This window comes from Epargyreus clarus, unplaced genomic scaffold, assembly GCF_041222505.1.
Source record: "Epargyreus clarus isolate Ecla_fem2 unplaced genomic scaffold, WU_Ecla_fem_2.2 ptg000007l, whole genome shotgun sequence".
Lineage (NCBI taxonomy): Eukaryota > Metazoa > Arthropoda > Insecta > Lepidoptera > Hesperiidae > Epargyreus > Epargyreus clarus.
In genome coordinates this window covers 22,138,748-22,166,215 of record NW_027332215.1, presented here as the reverse complement: position 1 = coordinate 22,166,215, position 27,468 = coordinate 22,138,748, and the positions used below count along the sequence as shown (strand labels likewise).

Sequence of the window (27,468 nt, the reverse complement as noted above, 5' to 3'; positions counted from 1 at the left end):
AAATGCATTACAATTCCTATCAATCTTACAATTGCTTTATATTACTTTAAAATGAAGTAAGATACCATTTATATTAGTTTTAGCTCTCACTTGAGAAACAATCATCAAATTATTATTTAGTTACTGTCATAGTGTAACTTATCATGTAAAATCGGGAAAGATAATTAAATCATCTTCATTTTTATCATGAAAAGACTAAGAAACAAATTATTTTAAGAAACTGTTTGGTCTCTGTGTTGCATTGTTATGTACACATATTTAATGGCCACCTTCCTGCTCCAACATCAGTCTCTGGTGTAGGATAAGAGTTCTTGCAAACACGCATCAAACTTACAGGGTTGCATTGGTAATTAACCAATGCAACCCTGTCAAGTTTTTATTACAGAGTTCCCATGGCCTTTTGCAGCTCCATCATGTCATCCCTGGATATTATGTAGGACCAGAGTCCTGGCCAAAATGTTTTAAATGAGCCCAAGCTCGATGGGGTCATAGGCCTCCCCTAATCTGCAGAGCTTGGCGGATTCCCACCGTCCTCTTCAAGTCATCAGACCACCTGGTGAAGGAATTGTTATATACTTACTTGGCCCAGACGGGGTCTCCATTTGAGGAACCTACGCCATCGCCTGTCTGTCCAACGGCAACGTACGGCCAACGATATGGCCAACCCATTGCCAGTTTAACTTGCTAATTCTAAGAGTTGTGCCGGTAACTTTCGTTTACTTAAGCACTTCATCGTTACGGAAATTAAAATCGTACGTAACGGTACGCGTAGATAGGTACATTAAAAAATACATGTAGTAAGTTTGTGCATTTTTTTTTAGATTCCGAACTGAACTTTGTTCATAAATATGCAGCTCGTAATCAGTCCTAAGTTTTTTTGTAAACGTTTCGGAATTTTAAACTGCGACTAACTTTACGCTTGAAAAACTGAAAGTATGAAAATGGTAAAGCGCGTTTTCATAACTAATAGCAGAATTAAGGTCATTCGGACAAAACGGAATATTATGTAAAAATGAAAGATATTATTACAGATTATAGAAATATGTATTATTTTTAATCCGTTTGCATATTGTGCTTTTATTAGAAAAATCATTGCATTTTGAACGAAAGGGTTTAACGTGATTATATAACGGTTTATTAATTACATTCCTAATTTATCTACCTAAAATACGATGTTCTCACTTGTAATCTATGTTTATTGTATATAGATTGTTCTTGTTTCACCAAAAAGGAAGATAAAACTAAGTAACTTGTCCGCACGCTCTTAGTTGTTATTTTTATACCTTTAAACAAACAAAACTGCACACGCAATTACAATCAAGATTAAATCTGAGTTGTGAGAGTTATATTAATACATATTTATAAATATATTTTTATTTATGAAATTAAAGTAGTAAACGAGGGTGCGATTTAAGTCATGGTATGTGGTCACTATAATTTTTGGGCAATACATGTGTAATAAATCCGTCTAGTAAGGAGATTAATGCTTGAATATGGACACAAACATGATTCTGGTGATGAGGGGTAAATACTGTAAGCAACCCCAAATAGGGTTAAGAGTCCGATCTGAAGACTGTTACAGATGCGTTGATGCTTCTGAGAACTAAGTTAGACCCATATACGTGTCTCACTTTCACATCCTTTAAGACAGAACACGGCAGCTTAACACTGCTGTTGTAAGGCCGAAATAGTTATGGGCAGTAAGGCAGTGGTTTTTCCACCTTTAAAGCTAATGTTCTTTGCAGAGCACAAACGTCATCTGAAGTATCGTTGTGGATATAAGATGTCGTCAGTGGGTCAGCTCGTGCCGCCGGTGACGCGAGGACCTCCCAACATGACGATCAAGTTCAACGGGCCGCACATCGAGGGCTCTTACTGCACCTCCGTCGACTACAACTACGATCCAATAGTTAGCGTCATATGCGCTATGTATATTGCCTTCGGAATTGTATACACTTTATTTGGTAAGTATGCATGTATTAAATGTCACGTTTTACGGTGTAACGAAAAAGTAGTTTGAAATGAATCCTTTAAAAACAGCTGATCAGGCAGCAGTTTGTTATTTATAATAGGTGTTATAGGAATGATAATAAATAAACAAATACACACATATAAATAAACAAATACACACATATTAAATGATATAAATGTACATAGGTATGGTTTTGGTTTTTGGTGGAATAAATAGTGAACTTATCTTTATTCAAAATTATAAATAAGAATAATAACAAAATTCAAAATATTTTTTAAACTATTTTTATCTAGATTATTAAGTAATACTTCAATTAAATAACTTTTGTGCTGACCATACTTTGCTGTGTAGACGCTACCATTTTACTTTCAAATCTTTAATGATCCAGATTATATATGCATAGTTTTGTTGTGACTTGCGAGAATGTTTCTGAAACTTTCATTAAAACGGGAAACAGCATTCAGTCTGGCACTGGCCCAATTACAGCGTGAGATATTTTTCCCTGGACTGTTTATATGCTGTTTGCTTTAAAAATGCATCTCGTTCGCATAAAACGAAAGTGAAATAACCGTTTGGATTCAGATTGTCAATGAAATGAAATGATTTATGGCGCGGTCACAATATTTTTTTCGTAAATAGCGAATGTTCTATCGTAACCGTTAGGTATAGCGGTTTAATGAGTACTCATCACTACCATAGATTAGTAAAGATAACTCACTCCTAACAAGAAAATGTACCCAGTTTTGAGAATTGAAATAGTTGCGTAAAAAAGTTTTGCCACGTCTCCGTGCTAAAATGTCCCTAAAATATTTGAAATAATAATATTTATTTATTATTTCAAATTATATTCAGTATTAGTTATTTATTCGTAATTTTTTTCGAAAAATGTTTTTATTTGTCAAGAATTCAAAAAAGAACATACTAATAAGCCGTTTGTGGCTTCATTCAATTTCAAGGCGGCGAAGTATCTTTACTAATCTATGATCACTACCAGGGGTTCCCAATCTTTTGTAACCCGCGGCGCAGTTACAAGTTCGATATTTTTTCACGGCGCCCTGTTCTAGCTAACTATTAGAAGAAGACAGTCGAAAGAAATAGGTTACCCACAATAATAGTAGTTACGTTAGGTTGATCGAAACGAAAATTAAAACACCACAATATAAAATTGTACCACACTTATGTTATTTTAAAAGACTTTAAACGGAAAACAACAAGAAATACTTGAGAAAAAGCAAAAATTTAATACGATATTTATTCAGTCAAATCAATGTGAATCAAAACGCCAATATTTGTGGTGTCAAATAATTAGCGGATCGACTCACGGCGCCCCTCTTTACTTTCTACGGCGCACCAGGGCGCCGCGGCGCACACTTTGGGAACCCCTGATCACTACCATAATTATGTTATGTGATTTACTATTATTTACGTTTCAATTAAACATAGAGCGGGGTGAGTCGGGGTGATGTAATAATATGTTTTTATATGTGAGAATTCTACCTTATGTGTATGTATATAAATATATCGGAAAATTAAAGTTAGTGCTTTACCACAACGGCGTTCCATCTAAGCTTAACAATAAGACATACCTATTACGAACATAAGAAAAACACAAAAAAGACATCAGCTAATTAAGCAAATAGCATACGCATAAGCAAATTAGCTAATCTATAAGAATACAGAACTTTAGTACTTTTGAATGACAGAAGTCCCCCCGTCCCGCCCACTCTGGCAGCGAAAATAGACATAACTCGCTCTTTGCCTAAGATTACCTAAACATTGGAATAAGAAATTTTTTAATATGCAAAAATGTAACCACAAGTAATTAATGTTGCTGATATAATCATAAACCCTATCATCGATAAGCAAAGATCCTTTCACCCCTTCGGTGCTTATACGTGAAATACTCCTCATGAGAATACCGGAGTTTTATATTTAACGATCACATTATTGTTTCAGGTTATCGATGCTTCAAAGCCAGCATGTTTCTAACGGGTTTCACATTTGGATCGGCCATTGTGTATCTTATCTGCCTGCAGGAGTATCTAATGCCACCTTATGGTAATGTCGGTAAGTAGATAGGAAGCGAAGTCCAAGTTAGGCCATCCCAAAGTTGGTGTTGAGGAAGTCGGATTCTTTGTACGACTTTCATAATGCGGACTGCATTTATGCAGTAGAATATATAACTTTATTATATGGAGTCTTTATAGTAATACGTGAAGCGAAAACTGTGGATGCCTTTGAATGCGAGCATGAACGGGCAGGAGATTTGACATGGTTTATAAGCAAAAGAAGTGCAGAAAAGCAATATTTATATTTAATAGGTTTTTGACACAAATCTAAAATATGGTTTGGTGATTACAGCTTATTTTAGTCGCATCTCGACCACTGCGAAGGGGGACTAGAAGAAATAAAATTTCAATATTATATCAGTATCGATCTTAGCTCATGAAGCAATTTGCTTCTATTTATAAGACAGAAGCTAGATTCCACTTTTATTAGACTTCAATCGGTTCACGAATTAGTGTCTGTCTTTGTAAGGGAAGTTACCTGCGCCTTCTATCCAGATCGCATTAGCGCGAACGCCGTGAGCTGTAAGATAGTTAATTTTAAGATTCTATCGCTAAAGCTGTGGGAATTTGCACTTGTCTTCTTCAATTCAGAACATAGCATTTCCACACTAGATTCGATGGATAGGTTCAAGATATATAATCTCCATTCTGCTCAGATAAAGCAATTTGCGTCGGGCTACTTCAATCCAGAATGCAGCAACGCCAAACTTCTCGAGTGCTTGCTGAGAGATAGGTTCAAGATAGTTAAGTGTCGGTCTTTGCAGGTGTCGCAATTTGCGCTGGTCTGCTCTTCGGGCTCATCACCATGCTGATTCAGTATGTGGGACTCTTCATGACTGGTTTCCATACCGGCCTGTTGCTGGCTCTCGCCGGGCTCGCCATCTACGACCATTTCCTGGACAATAGGCCCAACACGGTGAGTACTTCGGATTTAACTTTCTAATAACAATCTATGACTACTCTTTGAATTTTTGATGTAATTTCTTTTGCTTGCATCTCTCATGTTTGTATCTCCTTTTCACTGACTTCTCCCTTAACTTCGAAACTTAGATTTTATTATACTTAAGTTCAAGTTAGTCGTTCGATTTTTCCCAATCAACAATGATTGCAAAAGTTTGTGAGGTCTATTGCCACTTGACTTATTGGTAGAAATTCTTAAGCATCTCTCATAGGAGACTCGAGCTCGGCAACGGGACTTTAATAAGCTGATAATTAACATTAATTTTATCATTGATTCTTTTTTATAGCGATAGTAAAATGAGTATGCTTCACGTGGGAGGTACCACCGCCTTATAAATTTCTTGCGCGAAGTAGTTATTATGTTTAGGTGGAAAGCATGGATGCCGAAGACGAAGTGACCATTAAGACCTCAGAATTGACAAGGCTCCTGTTTGATATGTAGTTAGTTACGGATGTTCATGAGCGGGAGTGATCAGTTACTATCAGATGGACTGCATGCGTGTTTGCCACTTTTGCTGCTGCATTTTGGTTTGAAGGGGTCGAATGCGAAATCGCATTTGAACAGAACTAATCATATTAAGGGTTGAGTACAAATGTCCGGGAGGGCAACGATCGATTCTCGTTAGCGACCACTTGCAATTTTTACGGAAGATACGGTAAGACAGGTTGGAGATGGATTCATGATTTAATATTTTGTTCTTCAAGCAATAACAAATAAATCATTGAATTTGTACAAACAAGTTGCGATGTATATGCATCATAATCCTACGAATAATAATCAAGTCATAGCTCAGAGAGATGATTCATAACTTGTTGAGGAATTATTATTAAAGTAATATAAATTTTAAAATTCAAATTTATTTCTTATAAAATGTATATATAATTTGTGTTTAAAAATTGTGAAATGTGAGTGTTTCATTATGTTTTTTTTTTACGATTTATGATTTCCTTGACGGTAATAAAACTTAAACTCACATTTAACTTTTTACAACGTCCTTTTAATAAAGATTAAAAACTAAAATTCCCATTAAATTTTAAACAACATATAAATATATTTAAAACAACTTAAAAAACGGTAAGTTAAATGTCATATTTCGATTTACCCGAAATAATGACATTGCACTATTAATAAATAAATTATTATCAGTATACGTGTTTAACTACGCATATCAGAGTATTTTAAAAATACGCTACTTTTGAAAAACAATTTGTGACTAAAAAAAAATAACGGTATCTATTCATAGATCAAGTCATAGAGTATATATTACATTGCTAAATTATATTGGCATGCACAAACATGAAATATTCCGAATTTTATTATTAGCCTCTGTCGCTTTAAATTTCTTTAAAAACTTAAACGATCTGTGTTGAGTGCCGCATACCGCATCTATAAAAGGCCGTGACATCAATATTCAATGCCGATCAAACAGTATCTGTCACTCCTATTAATTATTGTAAAAAGATGTTTATTTATACCCTTCCTTTGTCTGAATTTTTAGTCACGTCTCCATCGGAAAAACACCCCATTGCGCAAACTGTGCATACAATTCTATTAATATAATGAAACGAGTTTACTCAGCAAAGCGGCACGAACCGGAATCTTTCGCGTTCACAATAAACACATAATTTCATATACAACTTACACGTGGAAAACACACCCACGCCACGAGTACTGCCACCACAAATTGCAATCGCTAATTTATGAATTATGGGATGTACTATGTACGCATGTAATCCGAAGTTACGGACATTCCCTCGTTTGCATTACTTTCAGATTCACGCTTCGGTTAGGTTAATAAAAAAAAATCACAGCTTAACTCTTTTCTGTGTGTATCCCGAAAATATTATATTGGACACTTGTTTTAACGGATATTTTTGTAAAATTTACTTTCTGATCTGAAAATTATTTTACGGATGCATAAACTACAGAGTAAACGTCGAATTAAACAATGCGTTTTACGCAACAACTAAGTTTCACTCGAACTGTTACAAAAAGAGCAAGAACCAACTTCATAAAAAAATATATGAAACGTCTAGGGGTGCTTAAACAAAAGGCACTTAACGTCACAAAAAACCGATAAAAACTTCCAGACTAAATCGTTCAATGCACTTCACACAAAGTGGATAAGTACTCGGACTTCGACTTAAACCTAATTTATTTACCGTGCTACCCTTCCGAGGGTGAATAGCTGAGTTTAAGTTCGTTGAAACCAATTTAGTTACGAATCGTCATGGATATTTACATATTTTCGTCGCAGCTTTCTGTTATTGTTTTACGATTATGTGTGCACTCAAAATTAAATTTCGAGTGGTAGATTAATTAAATTAAATTGGCCCATTGATGCAGTAAAATTTCCAGTTTTCCAGTAACGGTCCACTCAACTACTTATTGGCTCGCTATTCAATTGCCTCTTCTACCTTTGTGCTATGACGATGTTGCGTTCCGCCCATTAATTCGTATTAATTTCGCTACAATTTCGTTGTATATTAGAGTTCTTTTCTGTATGTGTGCAATTAATATTTTCCTCCAGAGGTTTGCGATATAAACATAATTATTATAAAAAACCCGCCTGCTTAAAATATAGGCTATGTTACTCACACAATTTAGACGAATTCAATAACACCTCATATGTTAAAATCCATCAAGCTATAAGGCGGTGCCTAAGAAAGAAACATACGAAAATATTATCTTACGCACTCTGGTCAAAAATTAACCAATTAACCAATCAAAAATTAAATTAAGTATGTAATTACATACTACGAGCTAGGATGTGCCCAGTGCCTGTCCGAATTAATCGAGAAAAATACATAATTATGATAGTTGCTTCGGATATTTACGTCAAACTTTCGAACGGATCCGAAATGTTGACGGGTACATTGTACCTACATAGTAGACCTTAATTCAAGATGATGTCCAGGTGTAGATACTCCGTTATACGAAGCCGTCACTCAAAGGAAAACTAACACTAAGGCCGGGCCCGAGGCGCAGCGTTATTGCTAGAACCCATTAATTTGATTGGTAAGAAAACGTATAAAAGTCGTTAAACGTTTGCAAATAAGCACACCCGCTAACGACTATGTAGGTCTCGCTCGGTAGGTTTCTTTACATGTGACTAAGTGACTAAATATTAAAACAGTTAAATACTGTTATCCATAGCCCACCCATATTACGTTCCGTTGCTAAATACGCCCTCGTCACCAACTTGGGTGGTCATGGGCATATTAGGACTAGTGGCCAATTAATATCAATTTTGAAAAATTGTAGACCCAGTATGACTAGGGGGAGCTAGCATTGCCACACTTACTTTTGGCGTGAAGCACTTTAAGTTTTGTTGGAAGGCATACCCTGTCAGCGATGCTGGAGGGATATTACGCTAGTTTGTTACTTCAATCTTACAAAGAAAATACCTTACACTGTTCATAAAGTTTAACGACTATTTCAAAAGATAACAAACGAAATGACCAACGGCTTACGTGCCCTCAAATCGAATCAATGTTTGTAACAAATTCGACTCAAGTAATTAAAACGCGCTTAGTTTTAACTTTCATCTGTTCAGAGCGTCTTTCGACCTCTTGTCCTCTGACCTGAGGTTAGTGCTCCGTCGTCCTGGGGCTTTGTACCAAACTTCGGGTTTTGGATTTTTACGCAACAATTGACACCTGCTACATTTAGCTGCCAGAGGTTTTGCTCGTTCGCTTTGTGTAAATGGAAGAGGACCTAACAAACCTGCACCGACAGATGCACACGTCTGGGAGGGTCATCACACTTGCGATGAATCGATTTTCTCATACCGAGACGTGTATCGTGAGGACGGGCCGTAATTTGAATAGCGTACTTGCTGAACTTAAAATAATGTTAGAATTCTGAGAAAGAATATTTGTTCAACATTTTCAAATGTTCTATCGTGAGTGATGGACTGGCTGGTTAATTTATGACTAAGTACTGGGTTTTTGCTATATCTTTGAAAATTTCTTGTATATTTTAATCTTATTCATCTGTATTAATTATATGTGTATGTAACTTGAGCTACTGATTTTCTAGTTTATCTGTAATTGAATGCTTTGCGTGTGTATCTATAGGCTAATATGGCCCTATTGTTGAAGTACCTGCATTGTATCACTTATGTAACTAGTTAAATATTTAGTCTATGAAAGAGGTGGGGAGGGACCCTGCCTATAGGCATAACAGTGCACCGTAATTGTGCAGTAACAGCTATTGAATCAATAGACTAATGTGCCGGTTTAACAATATAATGGCGGCCTCAATTGCAAACGCTGCGCGTGCGACTGACAAGCGATGTTTATATCATATACTCGTACTTCCATGTAATATGCTCGCTCGATACTGTGTACTCGATTATATAGGTATATATGTAGGTAGTCTTCTTTTACACGACTGTAGGGGTAATGCTTTTCTCTATTTGTTATGTTATTTGCCTGAAAAGTTTGCTTTGTAATTCTTCTAACTTCATTAATGTTTCTTTAAGCGCATTGAGCGATTTTTCTTAATTAGTATGTAAATAATAATATATATACCTATTTACCCAAAGTTTGTGTATAGAGTTAAAGACTCAAAATATTACGAATATATCAAAATCTTATTTTAATTTTGAGTATTCAATTTCATCCACTCAGTTTTTGTTTCGTAAAGAATATGGATTAATTATTATTACATCAATCGTACAATAATAGATACCTCTTGTTTATCTGTTATTGTTTTGAAATTATATTCTAGTAATGATACTGTAGATTATTTCTTAATAAAATAGGAGAAGTAAATAAATAAGCCTGCCTGTATTGCTTGTGCGCTGTTGCTAACTCTCGATGTAAGTAATTGGACAAATCTTGTTCTTAATCTTAAAGAAGGGAGAACCTCTCTGACGAATCTTGTGTGTTAGTTTATTGACCCCGTTTGTGACCGTACCTACGTATTATAATCACCATGAGATACTTTTGTAAGTTAGGTATGGATACAACTGACTAATTCGTAGTCCGCCATTTCAATCTATATCCTATGACATTTTGAATTTCTATACACTATCGCTGTTCTGATAAATTTGACATAACCGTGATAAAGTTGACCGAATAATGGACTTAGGTCTGCATTTAAAAATGTCAGAATTAAAAGTGCCTACTATAATAAATGAAAAAGTTAATCCAAATATGAGTAAGTATTGCCGTTTTGTATAACGCAAAGATGTACTTTTTAAAATGGGGAAACAATAAGTTTGATTTATTGCTTGAAAATTTATAAATTTCACATAAAACAGTTTTTAATATAATTATTATAGCATAGAATCAAGAAAACTAACAACGGTTGCGTTGGTAAGTAATCTCACATATTGACACAATTATTAGTGAATTTAGTAGGAACTAGAGATTAAAATATTTAATTGCAATGGTATTAAATATCTTGTATCTCCAAAATTTTCATCTCGTTTCACACTTATGCCATCTGGGATTTATTGACGGTTGACATGTATTGTGGTATATTACCAAATGGTTTTTCTCTATTTGTTATCTCCCCATATTCGATCCATTACCTACTACCATATGAATGTCTTTGACTTTGACTACTCTTCCAATGGTTACTAGCATATAAAAGGATTCCATTATTGAAAGTTTTCGAAATGTCTGTGCGAGTATTCCGAATGGGGATGTAAACGAAATAGTTTGCACCGGCTTTTAAGCTCCTACATCGGTATGCTTGGCTCCAACTTTTGTAAACAGCGAACATGCTCGTTACCGGAAAATTTAAATCGGAGTGGAATTTATTTCATTACGGATGTTCATGTGATCATTTCTAGTATGTATGTAACATTACAGCAGCGGGGTCTTCTTATGTGTATGATAGGTAATAAATCATAATTTTCAGTAATTTTATCATCATTAATGTATGGTAATTGGTTATCGTTTTATTGGACTTTATAAAGGACTTTCCCAAGGTATATGAAATCTAATTCGTATTGGCTAAATAATGTATGAGACTCTTGTCCAGCAGTAGAACAGTAGCTCTAGATAATATATCCTTATCCAACCCACTACTTTACAATAATTTTTTAAACGAATTTTACCTCGGGTTTTACTTTATAGCGAACCAGACGGCCCGCAAACTGTCATATTACTTTGATATCAAACAGAATTATTTAGTATCTATACTCGGTATTGGACGACTAATAGTTTGCTTTGTATCTTTGTTCTTTGATCTACTTTTCCGTTTTACACTGGTAATAAGTGCTACGTCGTTTCCTTGGAAGTGACATACATTTCCAAGTTATTTAAATTTCCTTTCAAATTATGGTACATTATATTGACGTTCAAAAAGAATTCATTAAAGAGGTTTCTTTGAATAAAAAAATATTTTTGTTTTTATTCTAACTCACGTGCCTTCACGCTACACGAAAAATATTTCTATTTTGATTTTAACGCACACGCCTATTTATATAATATGCCACACGCCTACTTCAATGGTTACAGATGCACCTGGGCGGTATTGCTCATTTGCGAAAGCCATTTCCTCCCTAATAGGTACTTATACATAAACAGTTTGTCATCAGACGTGGGTTTCGCGCGGTGCCGGATAAAGTCAGATTGCCTTTGAATTGCATAACCTATTAAAGATTGTAGTACTGATTTGTTTTACTCTTATTACATTATTTACATTGTTTGAAAACATGATCGGATTATACAAATAGCTCTGATCGAAAACAATATATTAATAATAGGGGATTCCTCCTGTGGTGTTCATTACTTGGAGCATAAGGAATAACTTCTTGGTTAGTAGAGTAGCTTTTACCTTTTTTTGTTTTTAAGGCCTAGGACCTAGGACCCCTCAATGCGCAAGTTTTCTAGCCGACTAATACCACATATCTTTTGGGCATAAGTCGGGCTATTGGTCAGTCAGTTTAAAACTAAATAGTAATCACTAGCAAGTGTAACATAACAAGTACATATCGTTGGTTAAATGACCGCGACCATAGTATACTTGTTCACGGTCTCATTGGCACCACGTGTTTATACTTCCGTATGGGTAATGATATACTAGAATATAATACAGGAACTACGTTTAGGTCCGTATCAAATGGCTCAGTTTTTAGTACGGTTATGTGGTGACTAAGAATTGTAGCGTATGTAGGCTATGATTAGTTAGGAAGGTATTATCTTCATATTTAGGTATATAAAATTCATTTGATTTAGCTATTTGCGATATTTTAATTTGATCAGATTTCTGGCATTGTAAAGTCGCGTTCGGATCAATTATTTATCAATGATGATAAATTAATTGACATAAGGCAAAGGGAAATCTCCCGTCGGGCTAGGTGATCATGCCCGGGAGCGGTCATGCCCCGACAGTCTCAGTATGAAGCTTTATTCGTTACAAGACGTTGAGAAAATTTCAGTAGCATGATTCAGAAACATTTAGTTAAATTGAAATATAAATAGCTCGATAATATGTTGACGATTATTTAAAACTATGATTGAAACATTACTAATCTGATTTGTAATAGTAGACATGCATGTTTTAGATGAAATAATTTTAGTGTTTAATATCATTGCCTAACAAACATTTATGGACGCTACATTACGTTCGTGTTATAAACAACATCTGACTGTAGTGGGTACAATCTACCGACCACGAGAAAAAGGCTGAACGTTCATTAAAATTTACATCCCCAAGGTATAAGTTCCAATAAATTCCTTTGAAGTATAACGTTCTTTACGTAATCTAAAAAGTTTCCGTGCAATATTCATCCCCAACACTGCTGTAGCGTCGCAACGGAGCCTTTTACCATATGTAAGTCTATAGAATACCTTAATTTATAGAATGTGTAGTATTCACTTAAGACTTAGTAAAAGGGAAAAGTTTGATCCTTGAGCGGTCACAGACGAACGAATTCTCGGATTCTCGCACACGAGTTATTTTCGTCTGGCAATTTGGGAGACTCGAAAATAATAAATCTTTGCGAATTTATCTCGAGTATCTCAAATTCCCGAGATGTCGTTACGGATCAAATTTCAATAAACAAAAAGAAAATCAATTCGTAATTATTGGCAAGCATTTGAAATCGGCTAATTGGCGAACGAAAGTATATAAAAGTAACATCAATTCTTTACGTGCGATGACCACACGTAGAAAAACATTGACCAATGTTCAGTGCATTGAACTAAGGCGTTGTTTTTCAGTAACATTTTGCCCGGGAGTATTGATTTGACTTTCATCACACATGCCATAAATACGTAAAAGTATCGACACATTCCACAGCGGGATTTGATTCGGCGAATGGTATTGCAAGATTGGCCGATTGGTCACCGTTTCCAAAACAACGGAGTTCACACTAGAAGGTACATAGTTGTACCTTGTACCTACACAATATGCGGTACATAGAGAAAGTGCAAAATGTCCGGTGAAAGCGCAATGTGTCGTATTTACGCACGATTTGGTTTTTCATCGACATAACGCGTAAGCCGTCAACAAATGTTTATTCTTCAACGTTAGCTCTGCGCTGTACCATTGTGCTCGTCGGGACTCTTCATGAGACTCGTTCCGGATTTATTTTCATTTATTGACAGCTGCAAGTATTTTCCATTAAATCCAATTCAATTAGTTCCACTCGTCGAGATGGGACTATTCCCATTACTTGATTTGAAATCGGAGCTAGATAGAAAAATAAATTGAAAGAAGAGAGAAATAGACTTTAAATATATTTAAAGCTGTGCCTGCAAATTCGTTCGCGTGGATTCAGAATATAACGTCAATTGTACAACGTCATCTATTAAGCTCATGAAGCACACCGGGAAACTGAAATTTTCGATCCGCGTGTATACGTCATGTAATTTTAGAAAAATTACTTCGGAATTAAATTATGATAGCGTATGTATAACTTTTGATAGCGTAGATCGATTTTAATGTACCTAATAAAGATAAATATTTTAGTCAAGTTATATACTATGAATATATCGTATAATTAATCAATAGAATTTATTTTAATAGTTTTGGTTTGTTGTCATTTCAAACACAGGCAAATAGGCAGATAAAAATTCTAGATATTGCTATTATCACTTATTCTCAGTGCTATTACTGTACCCATAAACACGCAAAGCTTACATTTTTATTATATGCCGGTATAGATATAAAGCGTTATTTATTTATATTTTATAGATAACTAACTGTCCAAATAATATTCTCCTATGAATATGTTTAAAAGTCACATTTGGCAATGCTATCATAATGCTATTGATACTAGTGATATTAGAAGTTGGATGGATATAAAAATTAAATGCTTTGAAAAGCTATTCTTTATGTGTAGTTTGCGGTTTGTTTCAAATGTATGAAGACATGCTTGTTCTTATTAAGTCACTGCAACTTTCTGTAAGTTGGAGAATTATGAAGGACTTGTGATTTGGACAAGGATGAAGGGCTTTGGCTTTATCGACTCAACCATTGGTGGACAGTGCGAAAGGAGTTACCTAAGAGGCAAATATTGTTAAAAAGATTGCATCAGTACATTTAAAAATAAATATAGTTCAAAAAACTAAAAAACACGCTTTTATGATAAACTCAACTAAAAAGTAGAAAATAATTTTCAATCTAGGAATCAATTAAGGAACAGTAAATAGTATAATTGTGGGAAAAGTGTGGGGTGCTTTTCGAAAACTGTTTGGGTTGTAACCCAAGCTAATAAAAGCTTGTTAAAAACTATATTTCCCTAGTCGAAACAGAACGAGTTAATTAAAAAACAAGATAGTTTCAGTTATTATAACTATGAAATCCAGCGAAATATCTAATAAATGTCGGAAAAATGGAAAGGGCTCATCTTTTGTCAAAATATTTTTTTCATATTTCGATTGCTTTCAATAGGCACGTAATTTTAGAAATATCCGCCCTGTATATACGATATTCTCAATATTTCAACTATAGCAAAGAAGATAATGGGGCGGTCGTAAAATGATATCCCCTAATAGTTAAACATCGGCCCTCAGGCAATAATGTCCTATTTATAACAGTACCTACTACGAGCATAACCTTATAAAGGTCTCACAAGGACTTAACAAACAAACTAATTAAAGCACATAAATGACCGGGCGTGTTAAATGACAGGTCAATTTCAATATGTCACTCTGATGTACCTTAGTGCATGGAATGTACGATTGGTTTCATTTTAAAACGGTAAAATCTTGGTAAAATTTACCTATCTTGTAAAAATTCTATCGCAGCGTAGCATACCTAGACTTAAAGATACATTCTTACTTTTTTTCGAAAATGAATGAAGTTGTAAATTTTATCTTAAAATTAATATCTGAACGTATCCTGTCTGTGATTTTGGAAAAGAGTTCGCGTAAAGTACGTACAAGCTACTATTCTCTGAAAATCATTTTTTTATAAGTCACACATCTACGAGATTCTAGAATAAGAGAATTTGTAGAAAACTAGCATGCAGTCCTGATGGTAAGTGATCATTGCCGCCCATCGACACGTAACCATATATAGGACATATATAGGACAGAGGTTCTACCTGAAGCTTATCACAGTTGTGTTGTCACTTCCGAGGGCTAATATGGTGGCCTCATACTGGCATCCACAGACTTCTACCAAAACGCAAATAGTATTTAAGAATAGGCGCGGCGGTGGTACTCCTTTCAAAATGTATTCTATATGTATTTTATAATGTCTATTTATTTCAGTACTGGCTGTGCGTGGTAGTGCTTCTGGCCTCGGGAATATTCTTCGCCGTCATCAACTTGTACTGGAAGAAAGGTGAGAGATATGTTATCTATTATTATCTATTGTTGTCAAGTTAAGTCACTTCTGACGTGTACATTTGTAAGTATACTGCCAGTTGCAACTGATAAGGATGCTTTCAAATTAGGTTTAATTCACACGTGCGTCAACATTACGGCGTAATTGCGAATCTTCGCTATACCGGATAACGGTAATCGACGATTTGTTAATTATCTGTACAAATGTATAAAATTGCAGCCTGTAATTTCGAAATAATTGCCAATTTCTAAACTCGTTACGTCTATTCGAACGACAGAAATAACAGCACATAAACCCGTATACGTTCTGTTTGTATGAGCTAATCTTGTAAATGCTACAGGAATTTTAACGGGACTTCTACGTAAAGATAAGGGACTTAACAGGAAGTTATTTATTAATTTCTTGCTGTTGTCGGCGTGTTGTTGTTGTGTCGCACGCGCGTCATCGGCTTTAATATAAGACATACATAGTTATTAGCGAATTTTGCTCTGAAATAGAAAACTGTAATGTTCATTGTTGATGATGATGAATATCCTTCAAAGGTTAAAGAAACTAATTATGTTTTCTTGGTCCAAAGAACAGGTCTTTTGTGTCCCTTTTGTCGTTGCGTGGTAAAGGAATAAGGCAATATTTTAAAATAAAACAATTCATGAACCTTCTCATTATGTAAACGCGTTGGTTACTTCCGAAGTAGGTAACCCGTTACATGATTGAATAACATATTCGTGTCACTTTCACTATATAATATGTCGGTAGGTTTGTTCTTCAAATATATATATAAATGTAAATGCAGTGTGAACAAAACCTGTTCAAACTGTGCACGAGGAAGCGTGGCCTACATATGCTGTTCAAATGAAATTCTATTTCCAACTTATAATAGCTGAAGCCTTTATCAAAGTGGAAATGCAGTCCTATTATCATTCTTTGTCTTTGATGCGAGGTACAAAGAGAATAAGTTATATTAAGCATCGACCTACGCTAGGGTGCCTATGGGTCAGTGATGTAGGTCGTATGTGATAACAGGGTTCGGTTTGCACTTAATGCGCCTCGTTTACCTTTATTAACATTGACAGGCACTTTGCGAGCGTGCACTTTGTTTTTTTTCGAACGGTCTCATCAGATAAATATGACGTTTAGGTAAATCCGGGTAGATGCGGCGTAGGGATGGGGAAATTTTCGATTTTTCGATAAAAGTTTATATCTAGCGTTTCGGTTTGTAGAAAAAAATGTCCAATTTATTTTAAATATAATACTAATTTTGACGACTTGCGTGACATAGCGGTCACCATACCGGTCCGACGCGAAGGATTCCGGGTTCGATTTCCGGCCAGATATACATCTGAATGATGAATTTGGATATCTGGGTGTTTATGTATTCGTGTTTGTGTTTTCGTTTGTCCATGGGTACCATACTACAATGACAATCCCGTTTTTCTCATCCCTCGTCTCTCGTCAACGATGAGGGATTTTTTGCGATAGACAATATGAAATTGATGCCATAAAGATAACAAGTAAATATTTATAGGTTTGTAGAAAAAAATAGGTGTGATATGGTACGATCCGATACATCGGTCCGATAAAATATATCACATTGTATACTTTTGTAACAAAAAGAAGTTTACCTTTTGCGTGCATACGTACAATGTACATACGTAAACACGATTCTTCTTCTTTAACTGACTTCATGTGGAATATTATAGTGTATAGTACCTACGTGAAGTTAGTCACAAATGTCTACAACCAATAGCAGTCATTAGGTGCACCTCTCATTAGGTAGTGATTAGATATCTATATATAGTACAGAAGCCTCATCTGAACTCGTTAACCGATAGTTTGCTATCACTGAGTCCTAATCACATCCTTCAAATGAGACTGCCGCTTTAAGAACGATATAAGAGCACACTCATTCGAATTTGTTTTAGAAGTAGGAGTTAGTCTACAGTACGGTTGAAGCGGACTACTGTCAGGCCTAACGTGAAGCAGGTTTTGCTTTTCGGTGGAAGCGTGTGGATGATAGGTGACTTATATACGAGCCTATTCCCTAGGGGTGGCAATGACAAGTGGCATGTATATGGAACTGTCCTAAATGTTCTCAGACCATTGAACAAGCCAGGACTGCATTCTCGTTGGCTACTTCATTCGTAAACGCTCCACTACCTTTATATCTTATTTACAGTACGTTCCCGACAGTATTCCTACGCATGCCTTGTCTTTTAGGACAACCGTTTACAGCGCAATTGGGTCGTATGGAAATACGTTTGGGCTCCGACTTAGGTCGTGCATAAGAATTTAAATATGCATTATGTCATCGACATCGGAGTTTCTAGTATCGCGCTATTGATTTCTTTCCAATGATATCGTAGTTATTTAAGTCGAGACTATTCGCCCACTTTGTTATATTTCTGATTTCTTTGCCTGCATCTTTGTTGTAGGCGCTTTTGAAGCCAACGCCTGTCGCAGGTCGTATTTTTAGATTCTTTTTAAATATTTCTCAGGAATAGATATGTCGCGGCTAGAAATGTATTACAATTATATAACCATTTATCAAAACAGTAATATAATTTTTAAAAATTGATTACATTTAATGACCTGTGATGATGATGATTATGGTGATGTAACATTTTTAAAGTTATACTTCTTATGGGCGTTTGAGTACAATGAAGAGTGTTTTTTTACGTTATGGAAAACATACAGCTTTAGTTCACTTGTTGCGCATCTACACAAACGGATTTATGAAAATAAATACGCCTTAGAAGTTTGACTGCTTACGTGCTTATTAGTACGCGTTGTTTTAAGTGGGGAAATGTCTCATGGGTTTAATTCCGTTTCAAATTATTTAAATGATATTATTATAAAAAAATCCAACCATAAAAATAAATTCTTAATTTCAGTTCTGACCATCTTCGGGACGAGCGTGTATGGCGGTGCCGTGATTGCCACCTCCCTGGATTACTTCCTCGAGCGAATGGTGATGCTGAAGTGGGTAAGTGACGGTGGCCAAGTGCGAGTCGAACTAGCGTCTGGAGAATTTGTCATCACCATTTTTTATTATTAGGTGACGGATTGACGGTGTAGGCTTAGTGACTGGACCCAGTTGGTCCAGTTTTTACTCTTTGGGTATGAAACCCTACAAAGGACAATGCCCACGAAAGTATGGACCGCCGTCCAGGGTTGCATCAAATTGAAACTTGTTGTGGACAATGTATAATTAACCAAATACTACCACCAATAATTCTTTTTTAGATCAGCACCCGGGTTCTGAAGTTATTTACCGAAATGTTACATAACCTCAAAATCGAAAATATCCGACTATAGATTGATGGTCGGTTTTAACTGACAGTAGGTACCTAGAATGTAGTTCGATTAACATATTCCATTTACTTTTAAGGTAGTAGGTAAAAAAACCTAAAATAATCCTAAAAACCTAAAATAATGAATTCCGAGAATAAAATACCGCCATTTTAATTTTTAAGAACAACAATCAACATTTCGTCTTTTTTTATCTTAAATGGAACCCCCTTGTTCAAAGAAACTATTCTGATCGACAAACTATGTAAAAAAATCAAATAATAATTTTAATATTACTTTCATTTTGATGCATGAGAAAAATCATTAGTCAAAACACTAATAGATCTTATTGAATTCCGAGTATAAAATTCCGCCATTTTAATTTTTAAGAACAACAATCAACATTTCATCTTATTTTATCTTAAATGGAATCCCCTGTTCAAAGCAACTATTCTGGTCGACAAATTATGTAAAAAAATCAAAAAATAATTTTAATATAACTTTCATTTTGACGCATGAGAAAAATCAGTACTAAGAATGGGCATTCTCCTTTATTTATTTATTTATTTTATTTATTTATTTATTTCACACAAACACATATCATTACAGGTCCTTCCCAAAGCGATATTGTGATTATGATTACTTGGGTAATATTTTGTGTGACGCGGGCACACCGCAGCGGGTATCCTGGTTCGCATACATGCCATATCGTTTTATAAATAAACGCATGCATCTGGCTTACATAAAAGGAAAAGAAACTACGAAACGATAGGTTGCGAGTGCAGACCACAATCACATAATGCACACAAGCGCAAACCCGCGTAAAGGGAATAAAGTCCTTACGATTTGGAGCTCTCGTAAACATTGATTGGTTCCTCATGGGCTACTATAAACCAGTGGCACATTAAGGGATAAATGATGACTAATTAAGTAACAGCCCAGTGGTTGAAACTCGGCCTTTCGAACGAAGGGTCCGCGGTTCAAATACCAGGCACGCATCTCTGACTTTCCAAAGTAATGTGCGTATTAGAAATTTATTATGACTTGGTTTAACGGTGAAGGAAAACATCATAAGGAAACCTGAGAGATTTATAAAAAATATCTCAAAGGTATGTGAACTCTACCAATACTTACCTACTTAGTCACCGCGGTGGACCCAGCATTAGGAGTGTAATGGGTAGACGACGGTGATGACTAATTGAATAAGAACTATTTACTGATTTAATTGACTTTGGCCAAAGTATGTATATATTACTCAGAAGAGATAATTTGGTTCGCTTGTGGTTTGGTTAGTTTCGAAACATGTCACGGGTACAAATATTTGCCAATACCGATGTGTTCATAATTTTAACGGTTAAATGATTGTCAAAGCAATTAATTTGTGTGTGGGCACGGTTCAATCTACGCGGTGAAGCCAATGCAATACCGAACTAATATAACATTACTCAAATTAAATTCTGTATTCATCGACTGTGCCACATAAAATCAATATTTTATCCAATATTTAGACAAAGTATATTTGAATATAGAATTATAGGTATGTAATTCATTATATTGTATAATATGGTTCTTAAACGTCAATACCGTCAAGTCTGTAGGAGTAGAATATAAGTTTTTTTTTGTAGTTTAGCAATATTTGTTATTGTACAGTCATTCCTCATACCTTGGGTTTTTATGGATGTTTTCGGCCGCCCCACGTATTTTTGATATTTCTAGTGCGATTTGTTTATTTTGAGCTTGATTATCGGTAAGCTTAGTTTTACCTCCCTCCCTCCCTTCCTCCCTTTTATTGATGTACTAACTTTTACTCGCGGCTACGTTCGCAGTCAGAGGTCTATGATAATTAATAGTTGTTTTTATCTACCGCTCAGAAACAGTACTTTTTTGAGATATTATACCCTAATGTACCCTAATGGACCTATGTCTTTTTCTGGACCCCTGACAACGTGTCCAATGTCCATATTTCATGACAATAGGTTTGGTAGGTAAGACGTGAAAGCGTAGGCAAACAAACAAGCAGACGAACTCGCTTTCGCATTAATAATATTAATTAGGATTAGAATTTGCATTTTACTTATTTTAAAACTTCTTGAGTGTTTATGTAGGTACACCATACAGTTCTTCATAATATTATATCATCATATATTATATATCATCCATACTATTATATATAATCAAATAGTGTAGTTAATCTTTCTTACTTGCGTCAATATCCTAACTAATATTTTACGAGTAAATACGAATATGAGTTTGTTTGTTTGTTTGATACACATTCACGCCTTTACTACATAACCGATTGTCTTGATTTTGTACACACGTTGTCAGGGGTGCATAGAAGGAAATAGAGTACTTTCTATCCCGAAAATCTACCGTCCTTGAGGTACACATAAAAATGTCTGATTGTAAGCGTAAGAAGCATGTGATAGCCTAGTGGTTAAGAAACTCGGCCTCTCGATCGAGGGATGCGAGGTTAAATCCCAGGCACGCATCTGATTCTTCAAAAAATATGTGCGTATCAGAAATTCATTATCACTTGCTTAAACGGTGAAGGTAAACATCGCCAGAAAACTTGCATATCTGAGAGATTTATAAAAAAATATCTCAAAGGTATATGAAGTCTACCAATACGCACTTGGCCAGCGCGGTGGACTATGGCCTAATCCTTCTCGTTATGAGAGGAGTCCCGTGCCCAGCAGTGGGACGATAATGGTTTGATGACGATGATTGTGAGCGTAGCTGCGGGTACAATCTAGTCACTTGTAATTCGATCCAAATCCAGTGCAATCATTTTATTTTTTATTTATTTATTTATTTATTTAGTCAATTAGTACGGATTACTCCAATTACACTAATGAACAATGATTGATAAAAATCACAATTCCAATAATTAACATAAATACATTAAAATAATAATAAAAACAGATCGTAATTCACAACCAAGAAAATCATGTTTGTATAGTCTGATTCATAATTAGGTGTTCAAAAGGTAAACAAACAAGTGTCACTGTCAAAATTAACAAGAAACAAAAACTTTAATAAACTCAACAAAAAACGAAAACTTTACAATTATCCACAATTTAACAAACGCGCTATGAAAACGATAATACATTCGAGTTCGATTACAATCACGAAAATGAATAACATTAACTACGAAACTTAAAAATTACGGCACAAGAAATGTTTTGGTTTCCGATTGTGTTACCATTATCACATTTTAATTTTCTACCATAAACCTTGTTTTTTATTATTATTACTGTATGGAATGAATCTGAAGTAATATAAATATTAGAAAATGTGAATTGATCTTAATTTATTTAGATTATCATTTTATAATTGTTGTATTAATTTAATATTGTCAAAAATAAGAAACTACCATTAGAAACGTATTTTCTTGATAGGTAAACACCTTTGTTTACATTTTGGACACCTAATTATGAATCAGACTATAGATATTCTAACTTGTGTAACGTAAGCGTATCTCGTGCAGCTGTGGGAGCGTGCGAAGCTGGAGCCGGCCGTGCCGCCGCCGTGCCGGCTGTCGTGGCTGACGCTGGCCGCGTGGCCCGCCGCCGCGATCGTGGGCCTCACCGCCCAGTGCGCCCTCACCGCCACCGGCATATACCACGAGCAGAGTGAGTTCTGTTTGTGATACCCATACGTAAGCCACACCTATTTCTGCCTAATAACAGCAGTGTTAAGCGCTGCTGTGTTCTGGTTTGAAGGGTGTGGTAAGGGAGACATACTTTTCTGAGGCGTTCCAGCTTAGTCCTCAGGGGTAGCGGCGTATCTGTGGCCGACCTCAGGTAGGAATATCTAATCCTATCGGGGGTTGAATACAGATGTCCATGGGCGGCCGTAGCCACTTACCATCAGGTGGATTGCATGCTCGCCTGCTGCTAAAATGTGATGTTATGTTTGTGATAGCTATAGTCTCAAATTACGCCATTGTCATTTGATACGCCCATAAACCCTAGTGTTCTAAACATCTTATTCTTATTGTTATGTCATACGCTACTAGGGTTTCTAAACATCATGTATGTTTTGTAAACATCTAGCTTTAGGCAGATATGGTTTGGAACGATAGATTCTTTTGTTGATATTCTGTTGATTTCTGTTTATTGAAGGAATGAAGATGACAAATATTGACAGTGATAGATGACAGTTGTTAGTTAATTAGGTAGATGCCGCGCCAAATTGCTAGTCCGCTCCGAATATAGAAACGAGTAGCATCGCAATAGCAAATTGTATATGCTTGTAGTTGAGTTAGTGGCTCAGTTCAACAGCAAATACAGATTTACCTCTCTAAAAAATTGGTAGGTATAAAAAAACGAAATTTCACAGTTTAATGTTCAATTTAAACAACCGTCCACTGCATAATTACGGTAACTTTTTTGTTGCTCAATCTTTTGTACAAAACAGTTCCAAATGCGTGTCAGAAGCGGACTGACAGTCGCGCATATACGCGCCTGAGTCCCTCCGAGATGACGTGTCGATGAGCTGTGTCTATGTGTGCGTTGCTCGAGGACTATATCAGATATTAGAATTTGAATAAATGCTACAATGTATACATTTGTGCAGGTATCAGCGCGCAGAAGCGTCGTCTGAAGGCGCAGCAGTCCCGGCCGGTGACGCGCGAGCAACGCGCTGAGATGAAGCAGCGCAAGTATCGCTACCTGTACCAAGTGCGAACCGCGCACGGTGACGTCATCTCGCAAGTGAGTTGCACACGTGCATACACGTGTTGTCTATGTGTTGTTACGACCGTACAGTTTTGGAATCTTGAGACTAGATATACGTATTGGACTGCCAATACAAACACAACTACGTGTTCTGTATTGCACGAAACTTTCTCACAATTTTAGATTTTTTTTTTATTTGGTAATATTGAACTTTTAACTCAATTTGCGTTTACACTAAAAAGGTCACAACTAAATGTGCTGTGAAATCGATAAGAGCTACAGTGGCAGAACAATTGCCCAATTAATTAAGCAGCCCAATATTTTGACATATATTTTCCTTTGTATATTATTTCATGATCTTCTTGTTCTGTCAAATACGATGTTCCTAAAATATCGTTCAAATACTGTAATTAATATACAAGTAATGAGAATAAAATAGAGTCGTTTAAATTGGACTAAATTTGTTTTTCGTCCATTGTTGGATATTATAAATCCTTAATTAAAAATAGACAACAAACATCTCAACTTATCATGATGAAACGCTGACCAGGCAGACCGATAACCTAAAGAAGACAGTAGGAAACCGTTTTATTGAAAAGGGACAGGATCATTTGCCGTGGTACCAATTAGGGGAGTTCCATGCCCAACAGGAGACCTTAAAAGCCGGAGGGAATTACAAACACTTTTTTTCCTCTCAGTCGTACGTCCAAGCGCTGCAGAAGAAGGCGCAGTGCGGCAACTGGAGCGGCGGCGCGGCCGGCTGCGGCGGCGGCGAGTGCAGCACACTGCAGAGCGACTCCACTCATCTCACCGTGCTCGCGGGCTCCGAACTGGCCCCACCCACCGACTCGGACGACGACCTGAACCAGATCCGCGCGGCGCATTGAGGTCAGTGACCCGCCACTATCCACTAGTACCTCGAGCGCTGCAGGAGGCGTAGTGCAGGAAGTCTAATAGCGGCGAGTATGACGCGCTGCAGAGCGACTCCACGCATCTCACTGTGCTCGCGGACTCCGAGCTGGCCCCGCCCACTGACCCAGTCGACGACTTGAACCAGATCCGCGCGGCGCATTGAGGTCAGTGACCTGCAACTAACCATTAGTACCTCGACCGCTGCAGGAGGCGTAAAGCAGCAAGCGGAGTAGTGGCATGTATGTCACGCTGCAGAGCAAATCCACGCAGCTTAATGTGATCGCTGAATACAAACTGGCCTCGCCCACATATCAAATGACCTAAACTCGATCCGGGCGGCGCATTACGGTGAGCTTATACCCGTCGCTACCAACACGTACGTCGAGCGCTACGGACGATGCAGTACAGCAACAGGAACGGTGATAAGTACTGTAAGTAAATTACAGAACAACTTTACATACCTGACCGTACTTCCCAGTTTAGAGCTGAAGTCGCCTTTTGACTGAGGATGTGATCTGGATCAGTACCGTGCGTTGCACTAAGGTAAGACAAATGTTCACCACTCCTGCCGTACGGCTAGCCTGTTGGTTAGTAAGGTACATCCACCACTAACCTCAGTAATACATGAAACATCTAAGAAGTCACACTGCAATTTGTGGTGGAAGCAAGCAAGTGAATTTGTAATAAAAACCAAATATGTTAAAATAATTTTATTTTAATAATATTCCCATTTTCACATACTTTTTCTCTTTTCAGGGAATCGAACGGAATTGTACTGAGGGTGATGCGAACGAATCAATTTAATTTCATGTATCCAGTATTATCGTAAGAGATAACACTCATGTTATTATTGCATTAGTAGTGGTTATTATTATCGATCGTATATTTGTATTCAATGTGAATTTATTATTGTATTATGATTATTGAAGTATATTACGATATGTAAGTGCAGGGGTTCAAGGCCTATGTATGTATATCGCCAAATATGTAACATATTTAATGTAAGGCGAATTCATTTATATTTAAACTTATAACATTTTGACATTTGTAAAAGTATTTCAACTGTACTGATGCAAATGTTTTGAAACCCAACGATTAGTATTGAGACGCAAATGTACTTAGTGTGGTCAGCACCTATTTATTGTCGTCGGCTATTGGGCGTTGGACCCTTCGTTTATTATTAGATAAAATAATCTTTTTCGCTTTGGATTTTTAGAAACATTTACTTGGAGAAATTTTAGATTTCGATTGGCCTCTTTAATAAGCGATTAATAGAAAAACAAGGACTATAAAATAATAAAAAAAGTATAAAAAAATACGAGTAGAATTGCACAAACACCAAAAGATTGAATAAGTTCACTGCCATAATAGCTTTTGGATTACGTATATCATTATATATGACTTGTATTTATATTATGTGGTCTTGAACTCCTCTTAATTGATATGTGGTTGTGTTGTTCACTTCAGTGTTAATGTAACTTTATATGAATATTCGTGTAATTGAATTACATTGTAAAAAAAATGTAATAGGAAATGGGCTTAGTCTGAGTAGCGTGACATGAAATGTTGGACGAGTTTGTAGACTCATTGTGAAATAAGATTTTAGGATACATTTTGAAAAAAGAAAAGATGTCTGATATTGTTCTGCCACGAAAACGTTAGCTTTTATTTTACAATTAGGCGTATCGTTAAAAAAATCGGATAGATAATAACAGAAGCAATAAAGACGCACAAGTACTCTGATAAAAATTCAAAAACTCAAAAGTGAAGGCTCCAAGCCGTTAATAATTAAAATTTTAAGGATTTCGTGTTTTGAGATTATATTTAATTTTATTTTAGCCTCAATTAACGTCGTTCGCATCAGTGACATTTCCTGCTAGCCCTGCAGAGTAAGCCTGAAGTCATTGCGTACAATTTAATCCACTTGACAAGTAATGCACGTTATATATGTTATTTAAGCTGTTTCGTTTCTTATACGTGGTCAGCACTAGCGGTTTCTCGAACACAATTGACTAGATAAAGTAATATGGTATAGCACATTGGCTTACATACAAAAATACTTTCATGACATCACATTTAGTGTGTAAAACGCTGTAATAAATAAAAAATACAAATGTGTGACGTATATCAATGTGTGTCTCACTCAATGTGATAACGATATCAGAGAGGATCAAGTATTTATAATGTAAAGACGATGATACATGTATTTATAAAGTCAATATCTAGATATTTATAGATAACAGATGATATCTTTAAAATGTAGTTATTCGACTTAGTCCTGTCCGATTTCTTCTCGCACCGTTCGGGAAACAGCTCGTGTTAACCGTTCTCCATTTATTCTTGCCAAGCCATTCCTTGATAAAGTTCCAGCTGTCGTTTTAACACGCTTCCTATAAAACTAAAAATAAAAAATAAAAATAAGCACAATGCGATTCGGATGTGATGAACGGGTAAACTCTTATGAAGAGTATAGACTAGGGTAGAATAAAGAAATTTTCTTAGGAATCGGGTAGTTGGAAAAGATCGGGGAATATCGCTTTTATATATTAAAAAAAGAAAAACTCTGTTTATAAGTTTTTAGAAAACTACTATTTGTAAAGCTTTATTATTTTACATTGCTAAGCAGAAGGTTGTTACAGAGATGCAAGATATTTATTTACGCTATTTTTATGCTCATTTACTGACTCCTCATTTGTGTGGGCGTTTTGTTCGTTGACTCCGTCTTGGAATTTATGATGCGCTTAAATTGTGTGCCGTAGCGTGGGTTCAGGTTTTTGCCGCCAGGTGGGAAGGCCATAGAAATGTATCATTTAATGAACTATTCAACAC

General features: G+C 36.0%; 1 protein-coding gene across 1 annotated transcript in view; it reads left to right on the top strand.

Annotated features, from left to right (window-relative positions):
* LOC140743666 (transmembrane protein 198) overlaps positions 1-27,200 on the top strand; it is a 30,294-nt gene extending 3,094 nt beyond the window's left edge. The window contains exons 2-10 of the mRNA XM_073075111.1: positions 1,746-1,964; positions 3,929-4,039; positions 4,806-4,957; positions 15,685-15,757; positions 18,652-18,743; positions 22,536-22,680; positions 23,627-23,763; positions 24,426-24,615; positions 25,396-27,200. Coding sequence (XP_072931212.1) covers positions 1,784-1,964; positions 3,929-4,039; positions 4,806-4,957; positions 15,685-15,757; positions 18,652-18,743; positions 22,536-22,680; positions 23,627-23,763; positions 24,426-24,614 — 1,080 coding nt within the window. The 5' untranslated portion in view covers positions 1,746-1,783 and the 3' untranslated portion in view covers position 24,615; positions 25,396-27,200. The remainder of the gene's footprint in view (positions 1-1,745; positions 1,965-3,928; positions 4,040-4,805; positions 4,958-15,684; positions 15,758-18,651; positions 18,744-22,535; positions 22,681-23,626; positions 23,764-24,425; positions 24,616-25,395) is intronic.
* Positions 27,201-27,468: the final 268 nt, after the last annotated feature.